Source organism: Myotis lucifugus, unplaced genomic scaffold, assembly GCF_000147115.1.
Source record: "Myotis lucifugus unplaced genomic scaffold, Myoluc2.0 scaffold_44, whole genome shotgun sequence".
Classification (NCBI taxonomy): Eukaryota; Metazoa; Chordata; class Mammalia; order Chiroptera; family Vespertilionidae; genus Myotis; species Myotis lucifugus.
Window position 1 is genome coordinate 7280419 of NW_005871092.1, and position 24026 is coordinate 7304444.

At 56.6% G+C, this 24026-nt stretch overlaps 1 protein-coding gene across 1 annotated transcript in view; it reads right to left on the minus strand.

Annotated features, from left to right (window-relative positions):
- Positions 1-1066: 1066 nt before the first annotated feature.
- The window catches only part of HSPA12A (heat shock protein family A (Hsp70) member 12A), a 107177-nt gene continuing 84217 nt past the window's right edge, over positions 1067-24026 (minus strand). Inside the window, exons 5-13 of the mRNA XM_006088168.3 lie at positions 23633-23819; positions 21229-21333; positions 19393-19509; positions 12650-12821; positions 8227-8313; positions 7495-7599; positions 6312-6570; positions 4425-4528; positions 1067-3408 (exon numbers count right to left, since the gene is read on the minus strand). Of these exons, the coding sequence (XP_006088230.1) occupies positions 2774-3408; positions 4425-4528; positions 6312-6570; positions 7495-7599; positions 8227-8313; positions 12650-12821; positions 19393-19509; positions 21229-21333; positions 23633-23819 (1771 nt within the window). The 3' untranslated portion in view covers positions 1067-2773. The remainder of the gene's footprint in view (positions 3409-4424; positions 4529-6311; positions 6571-7494; positions 7600-8226; positions 8314-12649; positions 12822-19392; positions 19510-21228; positions 21334-23632; positions 23820-24026) is intronic.

Sequence of the window (24026 nt, forward strand, 5' to 3'; positions counted from 1 at the left end):
AGTTCCACTCTTGGGACTGCATCTCTGGGGCCAGAAGCAAGTCCAGTAAAAGGACCACTCCTTCTCCACCCTCTATTTGCCCACACTTCCCGTTTCAACCGGCTGATAGTAAGAGAAATAGACAAGGAGATGTCCTTAATGCAAGGCGGGAAAGGCCTTTCTTAGCCAGAAAGAAGGGGACTTGACCATGTCAAGTGGAAGAGCTGGATCTGCTCCCACCGAGGCCTCCTTTGACCCTGGCGACCTGAGCACCTCACGCCCGTGGACCCCACTTGGCCCCCAGAGGGACTGCTCTGTCCCACCAGGAGAGCGGGGCAACCTGCAGGGCCGCAGAGCGTTTCCTGCAGAGCCACTGCTTACGGAACCCAGCGTTCAGCTCGGAGACTGGACAGGAGAACCGACACATCATTATGCTCCCTTAACTGTAAACTGTGACCCTTTGGGAAGGACGCGTGTGTAGACGAGTCTGATGAAGCTGCTGACCAGGAGGCCCATCTGCTCCGCATATTCGGACCCCAGGCACCTCTGTCTGTTGCTCGGTCTTGCGTACACAGTCCCTAGGGTAGTATCGGTACAAACTGAGGAGTGGTCAGCGCAGGGAAGAAAGGAAACCAGGGGAAGTTAAAGGCAGCGATGTCATCAACAAAATGCAAAAAGCATTTTCCTTTTTTTTTTAAACAAAAAAAAGCACATTGTAGAAATAAAGAATCTGTACAATATTCTGATACTGTCTGTACATAAAATTATATTACTTATAACGAAGTTGAAAGGTCCTGTGTGTAGAGGATGGCTGGTCACACCGGAGACCCGGAGCAGGTGCTGGGGAAGCAGAGCAGGCAGCGGGGACACCAGCAGCACCTCTGCCGCACCAGCGCGGCCCGTGGTGGTTGCGTGACTAGCACCCCCTAGTCGTGGTCCGTGGTGTTGCGTGCTCTACTAGGGAATTCTGCGGCAGGAGAGGTGAGGAGGGAGACATGTTAAAATGACACGAAAATGCTCGTTCACATCTGTGTATCGGCTGAGGATGGGTGTGAGAATCCAATGGGCATGTGTGTATCGGCTGAGGATGGGTGTGAGAATCCAATGGGCATGGAAGTGGGTTCGCTCAGCCTCCCTCCGTGCGTTACGCATGCTCCCCGGTAGGGCTCCAGCTGGCGGGAGAGACGGCGCTGAACAGATCCGGGTGGGCTGTGATCAGACCCGGTTCTTTCTCAACTGGTCCCGAGCGCAGGCCCCACCGCTGGTTCCTCAGCAGTCCCTTTCTTAGGCGCCTTCTTCCTCCCCAGGCCCCTCCTGTGAGGGTCAAAAGTGCCTCCTCAAGCCGGGTGGGGCCCCAGCCCCACTCACCAGAGGGGAAGTGTGGGACGGCTGCTCTTCCTGCAAAACCTGTCCCGAGGGGAGCCCAGACCGACGGGAAGGCCGGGCAGCAGCTCTGGTCTGCGTGTCAGCTTCCGACAAGATCCTAGTGAGGAGCCCTCACACACGGCTAAACCACAGTCCCCGCTGCGTCTACTGAAATCGCAGCCCTGGTCGCCTCGCCAAGACGGGACTTCAGTGCATAAAAGGGATAGGATCCAGGAAACTGTTTTTTCTTTTTCCTTTACGTCTAGCTGGTGCACAGTATTATACCAGTTGTAACAGTTCCAGGTGTACACGGTAGCAATTGGACATTTCCAGGAACCTGCGTTTAACCAGCGCCCTCATGCAGGAGACTCACAGAGCGGCTTTGGAGAACACCTGGCTTGGCCCATCCAGCGTAGACCTAGGGATTCCTTTTGGACGGACTTTAAAACTGATGACTTCAATCAAACATTTCTAACCCTTTGAAAATGTAGGAATAAATGGCCAAACCCTTTAGGGGGAGGAGTGTGAGCTGGGAGGACGGAGTTCATTTGAAATATGTTTTCAAGACGAGGAGCTGTTCCGGACTCTGGGCAACCTCATTTCCTCACTCGGACGTCCTGGAATCACTGATGAATTCGGAAGTGGGGACTTGGCCTTCTGACGCCAGAAGTGAAACGGCATAGGGGACGTGCCGGGAGCTCTTTAACGTTCGTTTCCATCGCAGCGAGTTTCTACCTGCTGAACGCTGAGGTGTCAGCTCTCCCCCTCACACCCATCCCCAGGGATCAGCCCAGCCACAGTGATTCTCCACGGAACCAATTTGGAATTTAAACGCGAACCTAAAATAGCGGCCAGTGTAGGCAGTCTTCTCCCACCCGTGAAACGCGCTCCAGCTTCCCACCGAATCTCCACTCTCAAGCGCATGACCAGGAAAAGCAACGAACTGCAGATGGGGGGGGGGGGTGGTGGGCACTTTACAGCAACTGCCGCCAAAAAAAGGCGAAAGGAAAAGCCTCAGGAAGATGGAGAATCTCGTCTTGCTCAGCGCTCGCCTTTCGGCTCCAGAAGGACAGCCACAGAGCATCCTGGGTTCTGCTGGACGGAGAGGTGTTGAGAGTGAGCTCCTCCGGGTGCAGAGATGTCCCGGCTCCCTCGCCGGGTGGGTGTTCCGCCAGGGGGGCCCATGCAACCAGCTGCTCTCCCTTGGGTTTCTTACCCCCAAACCTCAATCTGAATTTCCCGACGCCGGTGCGCCCTCAGAAACCCCTCCGTGCTTCTGGCCCTGGTATTTCCAGCTCTAGTCTCATCGGCCCTGCTGCAGCTCGGGTGCGCCGTGTCAAGGGGCGAGGGCAGGGAAAGGACAGTCAGGGTTGAGGTCGGCAGATGCAGGTGGGCTGAGTCCGAGGGGACAGGCCGCCGGGAGGGCCCGTCAGTAATTCAAGAAGTCGATCCCCACCTTGACGCTCTTCGAGGTGGCGACGTCGATGGCCATGGCCTTGATCTCGGTGTCCCCGAACTGCATGAGGGTCTGGATCTCCCTCCGGGCGGGCGCGGTGCCGCCGGTGCCCGTGAGGTCCAGGCGGAGCGTGCCGCACTTGCGCACCCCGGGGTCGGTGATGAAGCTCACGTTGTCGCGCTCGGAGCTGTACACGTTGATGACGATGACGAGCTGGGAGGGCTTGGCGGGCGTGTAGCTGCGCTTGACCAGCTCGCCCAGCGCCACGGACTGGTCGGCGGCGATGAACTTGTCGAAGACGTCGGTGCACCAGCGGGTGCCGTCCTTCACCAGCAGCTTCTCGGGCGGGTGCTTGCCCTCCACGTAGCGGTTGAGCACGCCCACCCCGTAGGTGAGCGGGGACCGGCGCACCTTGATGACGGCGGGGTCCAGGCCGAAGAGCACGGCGCCCTTGAGGATGGTGAGGCCCACGTCCTGGGGGATGATGATGCGGCACTTGTCCCCGAAGGCGGCCTGGACCGCCTGCTGCAGGAGGGGCGCCTCCGCGAAGCCGCCCACCAGGAAGAGGAACTTGACCGTGGACACCTCGGGCTTCTGGAACAGGTCCCCTGCGAGGGGAGAGGGAAGGACACCGTCCTGTCACCAGAGCCAGCAGCGCAGGGACGGGGTGGCCTGAGCATGTGGGGCGTGGACACAGCCACCTGGAGGACAGGCTCGGTGTGAACAGAATTTGTGGAGAGCTGGTCCTTTAGAGAGAGGGGGTTTGCACACCACTATGCTCGGAGCATCAGCCAAAGCTACTGCTAAGTAGACACCATTTTAGCAGAGAGGGTGATCGTGTAAAGTAGTCATGTGCGAAGCCTAAAGGCTACTCCTAACCCTCACAAACCTGTGGCTCTGCTAAGGGAGGCAAGGCAGGCGCTTATAATGTTACTCTGTGGGCCCTGGCTGGTGCGGCTCAGCTGGGAGTTGTCCCAGGCACCGAAAGGCTGCTCCTTTGATTCCTGGTCAGGGAACCTGCCTGGGTTGTAGGTTCGATCCCCGGTAGGGGTTCTGCAGGAGGCAACGGATTGATGTCTTGCATTGATGTTCCTCTCTCCCTCTCCCTTTCCCTCTATCTAAAAAGCAAGAAGAATATTAAGTAAATAAACAAACATTATTCTTTGGTTTTCGTAGGGGTTGTGATTTGGTAGGTGGGGGGTAGGGAGTGGGGGGGGGGGCTTAGATACTGAAAAGGGTCCCCGGTGAGTCTCCCGTGTGGCCCTGGGGGAGGCCATGAGGCAGCAGAGAGCAGCACGACCAGCCGCCGCCTCCCCTCCTGGGGACCTTTCTCTGACTCACACTCAGTGACTTCTCCCAGCCAGGGCTGTGGTTCCTGATCTTTCCACAGAAAGCCAAGACCACATTGCCCAGGGCCCGTGGCTGGAGGTCATTCTGCCACACAGCCCCCAGCTCACTGTCTGGGGAGCCAAAGGGAAAGGGGGGTGAGGATGGTGCTTGGCTGCTTCCGGTCCCTGAGAGCCTGTGGCTGCCAACCTGACTTCACATGCCTGGTCGGTGATGCTGGAAAAGTCAGTCCCGTTCACGGCTCTTCCCGAGCCGCCGAGCCCCGGCTGATACTCACGCAGATGCTCGATGATGCTGTCGATGGTTGGCTTGAAAAGGGCGTTCATGGCATCGGGGCTCATCCTCAGCATCCCCTGGGAGGACCACTTCACAAAATCCACGCTGTGGGGTGTGGCACAGAAAGGGACAGTGGTGAGCGGACAAACTACACCCACAGGCAGACACGGCCCTGGCAGCACAGCTGTCAGCTCCAAGCAGCGGGGCAGGGGGGCGGGGGGTTAGGTCCTTGGAAATACCCTCCCCTGCCAGGCCTGAGCCCCTGGACGCTCCAAGCTAAGACTCAGCCTCTTCTGTTTCTCTTTGCCTCCACGTGGCCCCCTTCCCCAGGGAAGTGGGAGCCGATGTCAAGTGCGAAGGACAAGGAGGTAAAGGGATTGCATCGCTCTCGTTTGGATGACCGCACTTCGATGCAACGATCGTTGGATGCGAGTCCATTAGTGGCTCGCCGTGCTGCTGCCTAAGGCCACCTGTGTGCTCGGTGCAGGCACCTGTCCCAGGACAGGGAGAGGCCTACTCCTGCCGGTGCCCCTCACTGTCCCTATCGAAGGGGCAGTGCAGCAGCAGGAGCACTGGACAGGGAGTCAGGCTGCTGGGCTCCAGCCTGGCCCCACCACTCAGTAGCCACGGGACCTCGGGCAAGCATTTTCTCTGAGCCCCGGCTTTTCGTCTGCAAATCAAGGCGAATACCATTTGCCTTACCTCCCTCACAGGGTTGTTGTGAAAATCAAGTTAAAAACCTCGTCTGGGAAAACACTTTGGAAACTTCCTAGTGTGAAAGGAACGCCAGGGACTGCGGAGTGCAGTGCGCACCCGCCTGCTCTCAAGGTCAAAGGGGCCGAGCTAACGGTGGCTCCGTCCCGGCAGCATAGCACCTCCCGCTCCTCCAGCAGCACGTTCTAGATGCCGCCCTGTCTCACGGACCAGGAATCCTTCCCAGGGCCTGGGCCGGAGGACAGCGTGTATGGTGTGGGGTGACCCACGGGCTGGCCGCAGCCAGTCTCCGCAGCGAGGGAGGCCCCGGAACTGTGCGGGCAGGACATGGGAGACAACCAGACGCAGGTGCCTTCTGCAGGGGCCAGGGCAGAGAGAATGGCAGCCTGGGAGGGTCTGGTGAGGACCCTGCTCCCAGGGCACAGCAACCTGGGAGGGTCTGGCGAGGACCCTGCTCCCAGGGCACAGCAACCTGGAGTCAAGTCCGCTTCGTTTCCCCTGAAAGGAGCCAGGGCGTCTCAGCAGCCGATTGCAGGTGTGGTGGGGAACGTACAAGGTGAGTCAGGGGCACCTCACTGACACAGGCGGAGACTGTTAGAGACCACAAAGGGCCTGGCCAGCGCGGCTCCCTGGTTGAGCGTCGACCTATGAGGTCACGGTTCGATTCCTGTTCAGGGCACATGCCCAGGTTGCGGGCTCGATCCCCAGTGTGGGGCGTGCAGGAGGCCACCGGTCAATGATTCTCTCTCATCAATGTTGTTTCTATCTCTCTCTCCCTTTCCCTTTTTCTCTGAAATCAATAAAAACATTAAAAGGGAGAAGGAAATAAACCGCAAAGGCCAAGGCAACGGGACTCAGGAGCCAACCTGAAGGGGCTCCCATTGGCCAAGACGGGACAATTGGAGCGTCACTGAGGATGGAACCGCCATGGTTACACATGCATCAGATGTGCGTTCTTCATGGCACTCCCCCCGGCACCCTACGAAGGGGAACAATCATTTGGAGGAGGCTATGAAATCAATAGTTCTTTACACAGAGATTGTGCAAATGGAAAGAGAGAACCCAGCAGTAGCCCTGTCTTCCTCCTGAACTATGAGTGAGGGCAGCCAAGCCATGAGGAGTTTCTCTCGGCTCCACTGCCGGATGCCCCAGGCCAAAGGCAAGTCCAACTCACTTGCTCTTCCGCAAGGCATGCTCCACGCTGTGCCCTCGGAACTTCTTGTAGTAATCGATGAAGGAGAAGGGCAGGGTGATGTTCAGCGGGTTGGTGCGGTCCGGGGCGGCCGCCCTTTTGCGGGACTCGAACGCAATCATCAAGTCCACCCAGGCGGCGGGGCGCTTGATTTTGAATTGCTCGATGAAGTCCTCTCCGAATATCTTACACAGGAGCTTTTCAAACTCGTAATCGACTCCTAAGGATCCATAGGGTCCCCCTGCGCCAAGAACGAAACGGAGTCGCCGTGTTAGAAACGCGGAGAACGGGGCCCCGACTCTGAGGCCACCCTGCTCTTCTCCCAAACACACAATGGAGCACAGCTAGGACCTCACTAGGGTTCTTCTCACTCCTCATGGGGAAGCTTTCCTCCAGACACCACTCGGCAGTAACCTGTTTGCAGTCAGTTACACTTTAAATAAAAGCAATACATTTAAGTCACTAGGAGTATCATGGTTTCCTCCTCCCCCGCAGACACCCAGGACAGGATCGGGAGCAGGCAGGCCTCGCTTCGCCCCTGGATCTACTCACTCCTCATCACCACCTCCCCGACCAGGGGTCCTGGGGCCTCCCAGAAGGCTTAGCCATAGCCCCGAGCCACACGTGTCTTCCTGCTGCTGTCACATCTTCCATAACCTCCAGGAGCCACTTTCTCGGCCAGGATCAGAGACAGGCTCCCTGGATGCCAAAACCCCAGGGATGGAGGTTTGTGTTTTAAAGGACATGGAGCTGCGCTTTTGCTTTCCAATGTTCAATAAGCCTCGGAGCCGCCTGGCCGGCGTGGCTCAGTGGTTGAGCATCGACCTCTGAACCAGGAGGTTACGGTTCGATTCCCGGTCAGGGCCCATGCCCAGGTTGCAGGCTTGATCCCCAGTGTGGGGTGTGCAGGAGGCAGCCGATCAATGATTCTCTCTCATCATTAATGTTTCTATCTCTCTCCCCCTCTCCTTTTTCTCTAAAATCAATTAAAAAAATTTTTTTCTTAAGAAAGAAATTATGAAAACTTATCTTTAAAAAAAAGCCTCAGTGCCTTCTCCTGCCGACTGTCCCACGTGCTGGCGGCACCGAGACAATGACAAGCTGAGAGAAGTCGGAAAGGAGTGGCCCGGCTCAGGTAGGAGAACATCCGCCGTGCAGCGCTCACCTGTGGCTTTATACAGTTCCTTAAGGTGTCCCTCTGGTAACCGTATCTGATGGACGGTCAGGTCTACGGTGCCACCGCCACTGTCCACAACCACATACTTGTCACCTGGCAAAAAAAAAACACCAGCCATCCTTCACATAGACCGCTTGTCAACCCGTCCTGAAACGGGCTGGCGGGCGATGACGGGGTACCCCACCCTTCTCATTAGTGCAATGGGTTTGCTAATTAGTGGTGCAGCGGGTTATTCATGACTAAAGAGAAGGCAATGATGTCTGCTAGGAGCGACGGTTAGCATGGACGATCAAGAGCCCAGGTGCGTGGATCTTTAAAACTACAGCATCCGTGCCACGCGCTGCTGCATACCTGGCACGACCCAGCGGACAACCTCCTGCCAAGTGAATAGCACCAGCAAGTGGCCGGCTGTTTAACTGAGGACTTGTCCATCCTAGAACCAGTGAGTCCCAGTCCCTGCCTTTCCTCTGAAGAGTCTAGATGGCTTTAACACATGCAAAACCACAGCTCCACAAAGAGCTCTCCCTGGGGGAGAAGTCTTTAAAACCGAGTGATTTTGAACATTCTCCAAAAGTGCAAAAGGAACAAGTAGGAATGCAGTTTTGCCAGCAGCAGCAGCAGCACACACACGCACGCACGCACGCACGCACACGCACACACACGCACGCACACACATGCACACAAAATCCAGCAAAGGCAAAGGACATTCAAGGACGCTACCTTCCTCCAGCTCGGACCAGATCTCGCCTATGACATTCTCCACCAAAAAGGTCCGGCTCTGCCGATTGCGCCGTACGTGTTCCTTAGCTAGTGGCCGACAGAAAGAAAATGATGGCGGGTGAGAAAGCAGGGCAGAGCGGCCGTCATCTGCAGTCAGTGGAGGCAGCAGCGTGAGCAGGTCAGGGACAGAACACTCAGTGAACCGTGACCAAACAATTACAGGAATGCCACCCGGGAATTCCAAAATAGTTCTCCCAGGACGAGCAGCTATCGCCCCGGCCTTCACCGCCCCATCGGTGGGGCAGACTCTGCCTGGGCCCTGCTGGAAAGCTCACCTCGACGAGAGCCCTTCCTCCAGTGACTTTCAGGGGGATGGGTTAATAAAATCGACCAATTTCCTGGCTTTGCTGTACCCGGGAGGCAGCTGTCTGCCAAGCAGCCGTCAGTGCACTTAAACAATGTCACACCAAGGCATCCTGATACAAGGAGAGTGGGGTGCTGATCAGGATCCTGGATCAATTGTATAGGAGCCATTTCCTGACCTTGTTGAAGCCAATACCCTCTTTGGCCACAAGGTGGCGCATCTGAAAATGGCAAAGCCAGGCACCAGTTTCCTAGCCCTGCAGGGTGGCGCATCTGAAAATGGCAAAGCCAGGCACCAGTTTCCTAGCCCTGCAGGACAACCTGGCGGTGACACCATGCGTGGGGATTTGGCCTCCCACTGGCCTCCCCACAGCGCTGTGAGGTGGACAGGGCATAAATCATGGCCCTACGTTAAGGTGAGGAAACCAGGTCAGGGAGGTTAGGAGACCAGTTCCCACACTGTCTTGCAGCCCCACATTAACCCTCCATCCAGGGACCCTCATGCCTTTGAGATTTAACAGTTTACAGTGAAGTCTGAAAAAGCAGAATACAAATGTGAAGAACCAGGAAAGGTGCTGGGAGAGGGTACCTGGGAGGCAGCCGGGCACAGCCACGGTGGGAATTTGGGCAACTCAACCCCCCACCCCGGGCCTCAGTTTCCTCGTCCATAAAGTGGGTATAATAATACGTGGCCTAAGTTCCTCACAGGCAGAGCAGGGACTGGCTCTCTGATTTGTCCTAAGCAGCCAGTGTGACACCTGCTCACAGTAGGTGACAATGAAGGTGAGCACCAAGCCTGAGACCCGGTGCCCACCAAACCATCACTACCACACGCCATGGAGAGCGAGCACCTATTTTACAGATCAAGGCTCTGCCCACAGCTCTGCTGCTGTGCATTCTTTAGTCCCTGGGCGGGTGTTGCAGACTTTGTATCTGTCTGCAGCTGTTTATCCAACAAAGGACCCTTGACCCTCTAGCCTCTCAGCAAGGAGCAGTGTTTGCAAAACAACATCTCTGGGGGTTGGGATGGCAAGCACTGGGCCAGCTCCGAGTTCCTCGGGCCCTGCTTTATGGTGGAGAGGCTGTCCCGGTGAGAGTCCCTGCAGGCTGGTTTGGCTCAGTGGTTGGGCGTCGTTAGGTGCACAGAAAAGTTGCTGGTTCGATTCCTAGTCCAATTCCTGGTTAGGGCACATGCCCAGGTTGAGAGCTCAATCCCCACTAGGGGGCATGCAGGAGGCAGCCAATGGATGTTTCACACTCACATCAATCTCTCTAAAAAGCAGTGGTTCTCAACCTCCCTAATGCCGCGACCCTTTAATACAGTTCCTCATGTTGTGGTGACCCCCAATTTCATTGTTACAAATTGAACATAATTAAAGCATAGTGATTAATCACAAAAGCAATATGTAATTATATATGTGTTTTCCGATGGTCTTAGGCGACCCCTGTGAAAGGGTCGTTCGACCCCCAAAGGGGTCACGACCCACAGGTTGAGAACCGCTGCTAAAAAGCAATAAAAAAAATCTTTCTTTGTTTTGTTAATTCTCACCCAAGGATATTTTTCCATTGATTTTTAGAGAAAGTGGAAGGAAGCAGGAGAGACAGAGAAAAAGAGAAACATCAATGTGAGAAGAGACACATTGGTTGGCTGCCTCCCGCACGGCCCCGACCAGGGCCAGGGATCGAACCTGCAACGGAGGTAAAAGCCCTTGACTGAAATCGAACCCGAGACCCTTCAGTCCTGGGGCCGACACTCTATCCACTAAGCCAAACCGGCAGGGCAATAAAAATTATTTAATAAATAAAAGGCGTTCCTGTAGGCCTAGAAGGGACCCACACGCAGGCCTCTCTCCTGCTCCCAGCACCGGCTCCAGGTGAATTTCTATTGCAGATCTTTTGTGGGCATTTGGTTTCCTAAAACAACCTGGATGACTAATGAAATGGCATTCATAAAAAACAGCCAAGCGAAGCTAATAAGACATGTTCTGAGCTCTCAAAAAATGTATCCTATTTTTCAGGCAAATTAAGCCCATTTTGTGAAAAATGTGCCCTTTACGGCGCTCATTAAATCCTCCTGGTGTAAAATAAAATATCCTCAGCAAACCCTGCAGTGCGGGGGGGCAGAGTGCTGGCTCCGTTCTCCCCCACGGGGTCCTCCGGCTCCACCTGAAGGAGCCCCCAGCAGGGGCGGCCGGGGGAGGTGTCTCAGGCACCCCACCCGCCGGGTACTCCTGCTAAGTGCTCTGCCAGGCCTCCGACAGCACCGTCCCCCTGGGAGAGAGGTCCCAACTGCAGCCCGAGGCTGAGACAGAGCCCTGCCTCCTGCCCCTCGGAGGGGCGCTGGCCAACCACTTGGGGATTTAAAAACCCTACAGACCCTCTGAGCACATGGGACCACAGCCAAGTCCACAGGCACTGGACACAGGACGCGTGCGAGGAGAGGAAGCCAGGCTGAGCTCCCGGAGGAAAGCATTCCAAACAGCTTTCCCCTCAGGTTAGGGGAAATGGTGGGAAGAGCGGCGCTAGAATTAGCTAATTCTCCTGGATTTCTTTTTATGAACAACTAAGGGAGAATCAGCAAGTGAGAGGAGAAGCCCAGTTCCTCCCGGTCTTTTCCATTAAAACAATGAAGGTGGAGATTTACATAAGCTTGTCATTCGGTGTGTTTTAAACAGCGCCATCCCACTCCTTCACTCTGTGTGGGAAGAAACCAGGGCTCGGAGAAGCAGGGTGGCCTGACCTGGGTTCCTGGGAGGTGGGCCTCTCAGTCTCTTAGGCTCCAAGGTACCTGACCCGTAAGCAGCCGAGCGGCCCCGACCCAGATCTTGTGCCAGCTGACCTGGTCTGCAGCAAGGCTGCCCTCAGCCTGTGCTGGGGCCCAGCACTGCTACACAAGGGCAGGTCAAGCCCTGGATTTAAAGGGAAGCCTGCTCCCCACATTCCGGGTGACTCAGATCCGAGGTGCCCACATCGGGGCCTGGCGGGCAGGGGCAGCAGCTCGGGGACAAGGGAACTTTGTGCCACCGTCTTGAGGCTGAGGCTCACAGATTCCCCAGTCCTGGGTGAAAGTGCAGGGCACAGGCCCTGGTGCAGCGACCCCGTGAAGAGGAACAGGAGAGGCCCGTGGAGATGGCCTCGGCTGGGCCTCGGGGTGGGGACCATGGAAAACTTGGGAAGAGGGCTCTAGGGGGAGCAGCCTGCGGCAGCCCTGGCTAATGCCACCCCTCCCCTCCTGGGCCTGGCCTTCCAGGGGGGTGATGGGTGGGTTTTGTCCTCAGGGCTCTCCCCCGGGGACAGAGCTCAGAGCTGTGCGCCCCAGCACGCTGATTAGCTCCCAAACTCACAGAGGTGGCTTTGACCCTGACCTAAGGTGTCTGCGAACTCTGTGGCCCTGAACACACCCACAGAGCGCTGGACGGACACCCGGGAAAACAGTTCTGGGGACTAAGAGAGGGGCCGACTTGCACCCAGGAAAATACGGAAGAGAAAAGGCTCCTGAGGGTCCCCCGAGTGTCCCTAGGCAGGTGACTCTTCCACAGCTAAGTGAACATCCGTGGGTCAGGAAGCATCAGTCCTTTCCATCTGCAGTTTAAACTCTCGCCAGGTTTATGGCCAAGACACATAATGAGCTCATCACACACAAAGCAGCTCCAATGAGTGAGTCAGCAATAAGTCAACAGTCTTAATGGAAGAATTATTAACAGGCAAATGGGATTAGATTGAGAATCAGTTAACAGACCAGAAAGATTAAGAGCTTAGTAAAATGCAAGGCCAAGGACTGCTCTCAGGGCCCCCTCGAGTTTTCGGAGAGCAGCGCCCTCCCCCCTCCGAAGGCACGTGGGTGGGTGACGAACCAGGGTACCCACTGCCAGGTGTGCCGAGGCCCCTGGGAGGGGCCGGGGGGCGGGGGGAGGGGGCTGAGCACAGGGTGCTTAACGCCAACCTCTCTGGCGGCACCTTGATTCTTCATTACAGCACCGAGTGCATGTACATAGTAGCAGCCCAGAGACATGCAGGCGGGAGGGGAGAGCAGGGAGGGGGAGAGAGAGAGCAGAGGTACCCTGTGCAAACCCAGCTCCTACTGTGTCTCTGGAGCTGTACCCATTGACCGCGGCCTTGCTGCTCAGCTCGATCATCTGGTGCAGCCGCAGCTTCCGGCAGTAGATGGAGGCGGCCTCGGGCTCCAGGGCGATGATGAGCTGCTCCGCGTTCTCGGGGGAGGCCAGGCCCGCCTGGAAGACAGAAGCAGAGGCTGGGCCCGGGGCTCCCTGGGGGGCTGCTCCCAGGACACCCCCACCTGGGGCTGACACCCCCAGGAAGGGACACTCGGGCCCTGCTGGTTTGAGGAATTCCCCCCATAGGCCTCTGCATAGCTTAAGATTGGGGGTGATCAGGTGCTGGGCCCTAAGCGGGGTCCCCGAACACCAGAGTGGCCTAAGGAAATGTACAAGCATCCCTGGGAAACGCCAGACCCTCTGGGCCCCGGAGCCTCTTGCATCTGGGGCTTAACTAGCCCAGAACTGAGACGCATGGGGGGAAAGTCCCCAGAACTTGGAAACTGTTACAGGTGGGACGGTGAATGGTCTGGTTTTGGCTGTAACAGGCCAAACAGTCTGATCGAGTCAGAGCAAGCCCCGCTCTCTGGTGGCCCAGGAAACAAATGGCCCATCGCCGGACCTCGCTAGGCAACATGGGATTTTGTTGGATGGGAGTCGGACAGGAGGGCTCCAGGGCTCCGGGAGAAAGCCCCTCCTGGAATCCTGCACAGCGCCCCCTTCTGGAGGGTGGGTGGGGAGGCAGTTGCCGCTCCCTCATTCAAAGCCGCTATCCCTTTCACAGCAGAAATGCTCTGCTCTGTGACATCTGGCTTGTTCCAGGCACGTGCCTCCGGGAGGCTCTGGGACCACCCTCTGAGGGGAGCAGGGAAAGGGGCTGGCGTGGCCCCTACCAGGTCCCGGCCCGCCTCCCGTGGCCTTGAACTTGAGCACCAGGTCTCGCTTGTCCGTTGAAGCTGTTCAGGCCCGGGGGTTTCCTGCCTTCTATGTTTGTTGTCTTTGGTCCCGTTTCCTAGGGAACCGCAGATGCCGCACCCATTTGGTGAAAGGCCCCAGTTCCACACCCAGCTCATAAGGCCTCATCCTGGAGGCCGTGGAAGGTCTGCCTGGCGTCACGCGTGCACAACGGCCTCTCACCAGGAGGAGCCGCTCACAGTCGCCGGCCGAAGGGGTTTAGCAGGTGCAATAACTGGGCGGGTTGGGAGGCCAGGTTATAGGGAAAAACGGAAAGGACTTTAGGATGCCGTCCCACTCCTTCACTCTGTGTGGGAAGAAACCAGGGCTCGGAGAAGCAGGGTGGCCTGTCCCGGGTTCCTGGGAGGTGGGCCTCCGTCTCTTCAGCTCCAAGGTACCCGACCCGTAAGCGGCCGAGCGGCCCCGGCCCAGATCTCGCGCCTTGCAGACCAGCTCTTTCCTGGGTTCTCTGCTCTCCTGGTCTGAGTGACTCCAGCTGCTAGGGTGGGGCCCAGGCCTTTGGGAGGACTTGAACCAAACTCCCTGGTGCCTCTAATGCTCCCCTCAACTGGCTTAAAGGTACAGCCTCTACCCATTTACTCCGGGACAGTACCCGATGACACTGCCTATACTTGCCTATACCATACCCCAAACCAACCAATTAATTCTGTCCTCTTGAGATACCATCAGCGGCAGGTGCCTGGGCATCTCCACTTTGCCAATCCCGAAGGCCTCCCAGCAGCGGAAAAACCTCCGGTGAGAGAGGGCCGGGCGGTGCCTGGGAGACCAGGACAGAGTGACACACTCCTTCGTTCCAACCAGCCGCCATGCTCCACCTCGCGCTCCCAGTGGCAACCAGGGGCTGCGCCCCACCAGCTGCTCCCACGGTGGCCAGTGGAAAGCTGAGGGACAGGCAAGAGGAAGCAGCTGGTGCGGGCAGATTCTGCCTCCCAGGAGGGGTCCCAGGGCTGCCGTGGACTCCAGGAAAAGGAGGAAACAGGGGATCCGCCAGGCTCAAACCCAGCCGTCTCTCTCTCTGGGCGGGAGGGTCTAGGGCCCGAAGTGTGAGCTTTGTTTCTGCATAAACACGTGCAGTCTTCTCAGCAGAGGCCCTCCAGCCCGGCGCTGTCCGGAGACCCTGTCCGGAGGCGGGGGGTCTATTTGCCTGGGACCAGGCCAGGGTCACGCAAAGCAGAAGAGCGCTCGCTCTGCCTTTGCTAGTCCTGCCTCCGGAGCTGGGATCTCATGGCCGCTGTGCATGTCCGGCCTCTCCTGCAAGAGGGTATGTCCTCCAAGGGCAGCAGCCAGGTCTCCTTGCCCCACCGCACACAGAAAGGGCTCAGAGGGTAGCTGCTACATGAATGAGTCTCGCATCCCTCCGGCCAGAATCAAGTTCTGCAATTTCCTGGCGCTCATCTCCGCAAGCCCGAATGAGACAAGCATTCTGCCTGCGTGACCAAGGACTCTACAAACAGACTGTTTCAACTAAGAGCACGCGACCCCGTTTGTCTCCTCCACGAATCTGGGGCGGCAGGAGCACCATCTGAGTGGCTCCTTGGAGTGCTGCTTCATGGTCCCCCTGCTCCCGGGGGGAGGAGCAGCAGGTGGTGACTCCAGGGAGGCCAGGGCGTGGGCGTCCCACGCTGACTACAGGGCTCCCCCGCCCTGGCCCTGCCGTCAGCTGGAAAAATCCGCCAGGGACTGTGTTTACAGCTGAGAAAAATGGCCAGACGGCCGGTGAGCGCGCCGCTGGCCGGGCGTCAAGTTGCACGGGCCCAGCTGCACCGTCCTGGGCGTCATGGGGCGGTTCTTTTTGTGTGTTTTTCCTGATGTGGCTATTTGTCACTGCCATTTGTTCAGAAAGGGAGGCAAATGTAAGCTGCAACTCTGTGCTAGATGATGAAATCATCTGTAGGGAAACATTTATTTAACAGGCTCTGGAACCTCCTAGAGTGACACATTTTAGGCAAAATGCCTCTAGAGAGAAACTGTTTCCTGTCCGTGCAGCTCTCTGGACGCAGTGGAACTACCTCCCATTCTAGGTCTCTTGGGCCTCAGAGGAGGGACCAGCTGTTTTTTTTTTAAATTTTTTTAATCCTTCCCTGAAGACATATTTTTTTATTGATTTTAGAGAAAGAGAAACAGCAATATGAGAAACATCAATCAGCTGCCTCCCAAACTTTCCCCAACTGGAGATCGAACTCACAACCTAGGTATGTGCCCTGACCAGGAATCAAACCCGCAACGTTTGGTGTACGGGATGACACCCGCCCAGCTGAGCACCCAGCCAGGGCAGCACCATCCTTTCACTGAATGCTCTTCAAGGGTCTAAAGGTGCCCCAGCCTTCATAAAAGACAGAGGTTAACCTACTTTTTCAGCAAGCGCTTGACACTAGCAGGTATGTTGGAGTTTCGCGGATGAAATAAAGTGGGAGATGCTGCCCAGGGCCTCGTCCCCTGCTCTGCAGCCAGGCCTCTGCCTCCTCCGGGCCGGTGGGAGGAGACGCTCAGGTCCCAACGGACTGTGACATGAACTGGGGCTCAGGGAACCTCGACAGGCCTGGGAGGAGGGGCTCCGATTTCACCTGCAAGCAGGTTGATGGGCGAAGGGGCAGCACTTTGGGTGGGAGGGTTGATGGGCACTCTTGCATCTCAGAAGCTGGCTGGGCCAAGAAGTGCTTTTTGCTCAGCTTCTGTATTGGAGCTCTCCAGAGAATCCAGTGTATGGATGTGTAGAAAGAGGTTTATGACAATGAGAGGCTCACATGAATATGGAGACTGACAAGTCCCGAGGTCTGCAGGCAGCAAGCTGGAGGACCAGGAGAGCCCATCATGGTCTAGTTCCCTTGCTGGCAGGTTCAAGACCCAGGAAGAGATGTTTCAGTTCAAGTCCAAAGGCAAAAAAATCCAAAACACCCAAAACCCCAAACCCAATGTCCCCGTTTGAAGGCCACAGGCGGGAGGAATTCCCTATTGTTCTAGGTAGGTTCTACTCATGCCTTCCACTGACTGGGTGAGGCCCACCCCCCCTTAGGGAGGGCAATCTGCTTTATTCGGGCTATTGATTTACAGGTTAATCTCGTCCCAAAATACCCTCACAGCAACGCTCAGAATGACTTTTGAAGAAATATCTGCATACCCCTTGGCTCAGTCAAGTTTACACAGAAAATTAACCATCACGGTGCACATCTTTCTTATTCCATAGACTAAATGGGGGGCAGTGAGGAGGGAGAGTTGGAGAGATGCTCATTTTGGTCACAGGTTAGCAAGCTTCATTTCCACTTTGTCACTGGGACTCAGGCTGGAGAGACCGCAGAGAAGTCAGCAAGGCAGCTGTGCCCCTGCACGCCCTCTGCCCCCCAGAAGTGTGAGGTTTCAGTGCACCACTGGGCCGCAAGCTACCTGAGAGCAGGGCCGGGCTCCGACACACAGGGCACAGGTATGAATCCAGGGCCTCGCCCAGCCCTGGCACATAGAACACTCCCGGCACAGGTTTGTCTGATGAGTCAATGACTGAGTGAGCAGGGACTGAACGGCCCCTGCCATCTTCAAATCCACTCGCTGACTGTAAACTGGACACAAGTATCAAATCAGAATTTCAAAGGGTCAAAACTTCAGCTGCACGGCCCTGGCCAGGTGGCTCGGTTGGTGACAGCATCACCCCAAACACCAAAAGGTTGCAAGCTCCATTTCCAGGCAGGGCACATACCTAGGTTGTGGGTTCAATCCCCTGTTGGGTCGTGTATGGGAGGCAACTAATCAAAGTTTCTCACATCAGTGTGTTGCTGTTGTCTTTTTTCTCTCTCTCTTCCTTCCTCTCCTCTAAAAAATCAATTTAAAAAACAAAACAAAACATATCCTTTGGTGAGGATTTAAAAAACACTGCGCAATCGCGGCACCAAACCAAAGCTCCCCGGTACTGAGGAGACGGGCCTGTTTGCAGAGGGTCTCTGGCTTCAGAAAGCGAATTCCCTGCGTCCAAGGATGCTGGTCACACTGCTCGGGACGGGACGGGTGGCCATCTACTCTCTGAGGTGCCATGTTGATTGTGCCAAACCCCAGGGGATGCCACCCCCACCCCACCCCCCATTTCCTTCCTCCTCAGCTGCCCCAGGGCCTCTCCCCTCCCCGTCGCTGCCTCCAGCCCCCACCCCCACGCCTTCAGAGATGCTGTCCTTGGAGGAGGCCCCCCCCACCCCCCGCCCCCCACCCAGCTCTAACAGCCCTGACACATCTGCTGGTCACTGCGCCTCTTTCGTTTTCAGGCTAAAAATAAGAGCTGACCCTTTTCTGGGTCACACGTTTGTTGCTGGAGGCGTCCTGTGGGCTGGAAATGAGGGTCAAAACCATGAAGCTTGAGTGTCCGTCCTGGGAACACTCAGACCAGACACGGGGCCGTGTCGCCGTAGACAGCCGTTCCCGGGGCCTGTCTTTGGACACGGCCCCAAGGCCACTTCCACGGCCACGGAACAGCCCAGGCCGCCCGGGCTTCTGTGGCAGCTGAGGTGCGCCTGGGCTTCTCTCTTTTTAAAGGATTGCCTCTTTTTGGAACTTCCACCCTCTTCCTTCATCCCTATGAAAACAAGTCTATTTTTGGCAGACACATAGGCTGGGCCAGATTCTCACGCTGAGCAGAGGAAGGAGAGAGACAGTCTGGGGCGGGACGGGGTGAGGCGGGGAGGGGGCACTGGCCTGACTCTACCTGCCCCTGGAGTGAAGCCCCGAGTGTGGAGTACAGTCCATGATGCCGGGCTGGGGGGGGGGGGGTGCCCACTTTACTACCCTGCTGCGCTCAGGGCGGATGCGGTGGATGTCTGACAGGAAAGGTTCGTCCCTGTGGCCACAAACTCAGCGTCGGAGGTAAGTCCCCTGGCGGAGGGCAAGGACACCTATATCCCTGGTGGCATTCCCCGCCCGGCTCGGGTGGATGCCTGTGGAGACTGACGTCCAGGGCACAGAGTTGGCCGAGCCCCAGGGTGGCTTTCAGGGCCCAGGGGAGGCAGTAAACACGCAGGAGCCAGCTGTGCCCTCGGATTAGGACACAGATCGGCAGGACCAGCCTTTCTTGCCAGGACGTCAGGCTCTCATGGAAGCCCTGACCCAACACAGTTGTCTGCAACCGCGTGAGGGCTGGAGGCTGGGAGAGTTTGAGGCACCAGCAGAAAGGGGGGCGCGTGGAGGGGGGGCCAGGCGCCCCCAAGGGATGGGCTGGCCATCGGCCCTGGAATGCCGTCTCCATGGCGCTGTGTTGACTGGCATGCTCCTTAGCCATGCCCTGCCCTCATCCAGGTGTCTGCCACCGGGCAGGTGCGACAGCCCTCACCCCTCTGGGGCGACCATGCGTGCTCCTGTGAGTTCACAGGTGAGGCGGGCAGAGGGAAATGGACCAGTATGCCCTGGCTGCACCTGCACAGCTTTCTGCCCCGGCACCAAGCGGGTGCCCGGTTCATACCATGGGCCTTGTCTTTACTCCTTTCTCATCCAAATCTCCTTGCTTTCCAAGCCTTTTACTTGAAAGTCTCGAGTAAGTGACGTGCCTCCGAGCCCCAGTTTGAAATCTTAGCCCAGGGACCCCACCGTGGCAACAGGACCTGGAAATGCGCAACGCCCCTCCCCTGCCAGTCTGAGCCGTTCCTCCCCCGGGAGGCAGCTGAGGAACGGGAAGGCTCCTGGTGCCCCTGCCTGCGGGAGACCCGGCTGCCTCCCAAGGAGGCCTACGCACGCTGGACACCCGAGGGGGTGACGGTCACCACCATGGGCACCCGGGCCCCGTCCGCTCCCGCCCAGCGCTCACCTGGTAGGCAGCTTGCCTCATGAACTGCTTGGCGGGCTGCTTCCAGATGGCAGGCACCGTGATGACCCACCTGACATCAGAGTTCTCGAACTCCGAACCCGCCTGGTCGCTCAGCTCCTACAGCCAAGGAAAGGGCGGCAGGTCAGGCGGACGTGGCTCCATTTACTGAGAGTTCACCCTGCATCAACACTGTTATACCTCATCTGCAGTAATCCCTCCACGAATGCTGTTAGGGAGAGATTATAACTGTGCCCCTTTCCTGCAGGTGGCAAACTCAGGCTCGATATGCTGTCTTTCTGATGATTACACAGCTAGAAGGGGGCAGAGCCAAAATCTGGACTCAGCCCCAGGTCTATCTTGACTCTAAAGACCAATGTCTTAACTAAATTGCGACACGTGGTCTCGTATCTAGAACAATGTCTGGTGGCAACTGTCAGAGTTGTCACTGTCATCTTCCTCCCCTCCAACCCAGCACGTGAGGGGATTTTCCTGGTGGGACAGGAAGGATGTAAATGGCCTAAGCGAGAACCATGCTGTCCTTAGCGCTAGGTCAAGGTTACACCATGTGGGTAAAGGGGATGGGCAGAAGCCTCAGAGGTTTCCACCTGGCCCACGTAGACAAAAGTATGTCTCTAGCATGGTGCCGACTCAGTATTTCCATCTGTAAAATGGGGAGAATAAAACTAACCCCCGGCATAAGCGGCAAAATTAAATGAGAACACACGTGGGACGTCTGGCACGGAAAAGACCTCTGATAAATGCTGCTTCCTTCCTCCCCTCCCCTCCTGTCGCCACGGTCACCAGACAGACCTGAAATCAAAGCGAAACGCACACCAGGCACCTCTGCACCAGAGTCAGCGTCGTGGACGTGGCTCAGAGGAACCGGCTGGTGATTTTTTTGTTTTTCCTGGTGGATGTCACAGTTTCCCTATTGTTTCAAATGGTTATCTTGGGACTGACCCACCCTCTCACTGAACTAACTTCCTCTATGATCTGTAAGCTTCTTTTTTTTTCATTTTTAATTGTGACAAAATACATATGACAAAATGTATTATTTTTTACAGTTCGGTAGTGTTAAGTGTATTCAGCAAACTTTTTTCTTTTTCCCCGCTTTGGGCCACCATGAAATAGCCGATTTGGGGGTTTTGTTTCTGTTTTTCTGTTGTTGTTTTTTAATCATGTGTTATTTCCTTGCGGGTCTGCCCTGGGCGTTAAAGCAGGTGAGCGTGTGAGTGTTGGGAAGGATTCTGAGCACACCTACCGCCACCCAGACCATTTTAGACTCTGAGCAGGAAGAGTCGGACCTGAATGATGGCTTCCCTGGCTGCAGGGGAAGTTGCTTAGATCCGCCTCCACCAGCCGCTGGAGGACAGCTGGGAGGGGAAGGATCCTGACATTAACGGGACGTCTCCCTTGTCCCGCACTTGCGCTCGCTTCCTTCATGAACGAGACCACCATGCACGTCCACCCGCCCCTCAATGCCAGGCCGCCCCTTGTGAAGGCCTCGCTCCTGTAAATCTCCTTGAGCAGCTTTCTTCATGGAATTTTTCTTTTTAAAAAATATATTTTTATTGATTTCAGAGAGAAGAAGGGAGAGGGAGAGACAGAAACATCAATGATGTCTCCTACGGGGGATCAAGCCCAAAAACCAGGCATGTGCCAGACCGGGAATCGAACCTCGACCTCCTGGTTCAAGGGGCCACACTGTTTTCCCAGCGGCTGTGCCATTTTCCAGTCCCCCCTGCAGTTAGGAGGGCACATCTGCTCTCTCCCTCCAGGCACAACCTAGGTGGCGGGTGCACCCCCCACCCCCACAGGCACCTCCATGTGTCCTACCTTCAGCGCCTGCTCCTTAAAGTACTGCAGGGCGTAAGCAAAGATTTCTAGGGCTTTGATCTTCTTGCCGTTGGCTGCTGTCAGGTCTGTATCCAAGGTGAGGTCCTGGCAGGGAGAGGAAGGAGACAGTAAGAAGACAAGGAGAGATGGACTTCGAGCTTCAGGGACAGCTGCCTGCAGCTGTGGGGGGCGGGGGCGGGGCGGGGGGGCACGGCTGGTGGCCATATTTGTGTTTCCCAATGTGTGAGAGGCAGCCCAGGATGCGAGTTCCCCAAAACAGGCCTGGAGCAATGTCCTTGCACTGTGCAGGAGGCCCTGGCTGCTCCCCTCGGCCCCACCTCCGCTTCTCCCTCCTCCCTCCCTCCCTCCCGGATCCTTTGGGAGCGAGGTTTCAGGGCAGCCACAGCCCAGGAAGAGAGAAAGGCAGCAGGCACCGCTGGTGCAATTTACATGTTATTTGCACTCGGGACACACATGGTCACCCTCAGAGCCCGCACGGAAGCCTACATAATCATGCCAACTCACTGACATGCCCGATGCTGAACAGACATGAAGCGTTCGTTCCCCAGTGAGCTGCCAACCAAGTCCCCAAAATAGAAGAGCTCCTATTTTAAGGCTCTGCAGCCTGATCCACTGGGAGCCCAGCATCGCGCCTCGCTTCCCTGCCAGGAACGGAGCAGGTGTGAGTGCAGTCCTCGGGTGGAGGATGCTCTGCGGATGCTGTATGGACTGGGGTCATTCAACAATGAGGAGAAACGTCCCCCAGAGTGGGGATGGGCAGAGAGGGCCCCTGAGCATCCGGAACCACCAGGCTCATTACTGCTGGGGAGTCAGCGGGAACTCCGGATCGATCCTGCTGGGCAATCAGGCATTGCCTCTGGAGTGTGAGGGGGCATCGAGCCGCTAAACCAGCCTCGTGAAGCCTGTCAGTCATCTGGACCCATCTGCACAAGTCCCTCCTCCCCGCCTGCCACTTCCCTCCCCAGATGCTCAGAAAGACACCCCAGCTTTTGGGCGGCGGCTCCCCGTCTCAGAAACGTGGCCGAGCACCTGGAAGCCACAGGCTCCAAATTTTAAAAATTCCTGTGTCCACCTGCGCAAGCTGAAGCGCAAGCACTGACTCCCCTCAGGCGAAAAGGGGGGCTGCGTTTCTAGCAGGAGCCTGTCTGCTTCATAGAGAGACCATCACCCCAAGAGCACTGAGCCCTGGGAAGTGGGTGCTGGTGGCAGGGTTTCCCATTAGTACCTGTTTTGTCATCTGCAAACACGTAACAGCGACAAATGAAAGCATTCAGAGGAGCTAGAACTGACTGGACTTAGAAGTACTACATGGCTCCAGAGCTCTGCGTGTTCTGATTCCTCTTCTCCTTACAAAACCCCCATGGCGAAGGCACTGTCAGTGTGTCCACTGCACGGATAAGGTAAAGCAAGGCACGGAGAGACCAGGGACTGGGACTAAGCATCTGGAAGGGGCCGAGGCCGGACTTAAACCCAGGTTGCCTGCCCTAGAGTCCTGGCCTTACACACCATCGCCATCCTGAATCTCTACGGAATAACGTGTTTACGCGGAAACAGTTCTCTCCTCTGGCCCAGCCTTTTCCATGAAGCCTGAGGGGGAGGCTGTCATTGACCTGGACAGTGTGTCGGGAGCAGCCCTGCCCCGGGAGCCGGGCCGCCAGTTGCTGGGCACTTGATTTCCTGAGCTTGCCCCTCCCCCACACAGAGGGTTAAGGGGCCACTCATTCCTTCTGGACTGGCTACACTGCCCTCATCCCCCCAAAGGCCCCGTCCCCACGTCCCTCCTTCAGGATCCCCTAATCTCCCAGTAATCCAGCAACTGAAGGGGGCCTCCTATCATTGGGTCCCCAGCTCCCTAGGCCAGTGATGGCGAACCTATGACACGCGTGTCAGAGATGACACTCGAACTCATTTTTTTGGTTGATTTTTCTTTGTTAAATGGCATTTAAATATATAAAATAAATATCAAAAATATAAGTCTTTGTTTTACTATGATTGCAAATATCAAAAAGTTTCTATATGTGACACGACACCAGAGTTAAGTTAGGGTTTTTCAAAATGCTGACACGCCGAGCTCAAAAGGTTCCCCATCACTGCCCTAGGCCTACGCTCCTCTCAGCATCCACTCTGATTGGTCAGTTTCCCAGGCAAACAAGCCGTTAAATAGTCTCAACATCTCCCCGCCCACGTGTCCATCAGAAAGTGCTGTGTGTTCCACGAACGCATTGGGTGCTCAGGTCATTTCTAAAATCAAGGTCAATGGACGTGAATGTCTGCCTGGGAGGAACCCCAGGGTCCCTGGGCTGGAAAGTCCCCACACCCGCAAGGCCGGAGGGACCCCGGCTCTCCGATGCCGAGGACCTGGGGCCGGGGGAGGCCCGCTTACCCCAGTCGTGTGCAGCTTCATCTTGAACTTCTCCAGGTACAGCCACTGCTTGGCCTCGTTGGGGTCCAGGTCGTGGTAGAAGTCCCTGGCAGCGTACCCGAAGCTGTGGAACTTCCTCTCGGGGGTCAGCAAGATGGTGGTGGGGGTCTTCTGGTTGGACACCCCAGGGTCACCTCCTTCCCACCGCCTGCCGCCAAGGAAAGGCAGAGGTTGTGGCACCTTCTTCTGAAGTCCCAGGGAAGGGCTCCAGGGTCAGAGAAGGCAGAGGGGCCAGCTGGAGGGGGTGGAGGGGGGAGGCTGTGGGCTCAGGAGAAACTCGGAGGGGCGACAGACAGCTGGACCTCGAAGGAGGAAAGGACACGCAGGCTGCTCAGAGGTGGCCGGCGTGGGCATG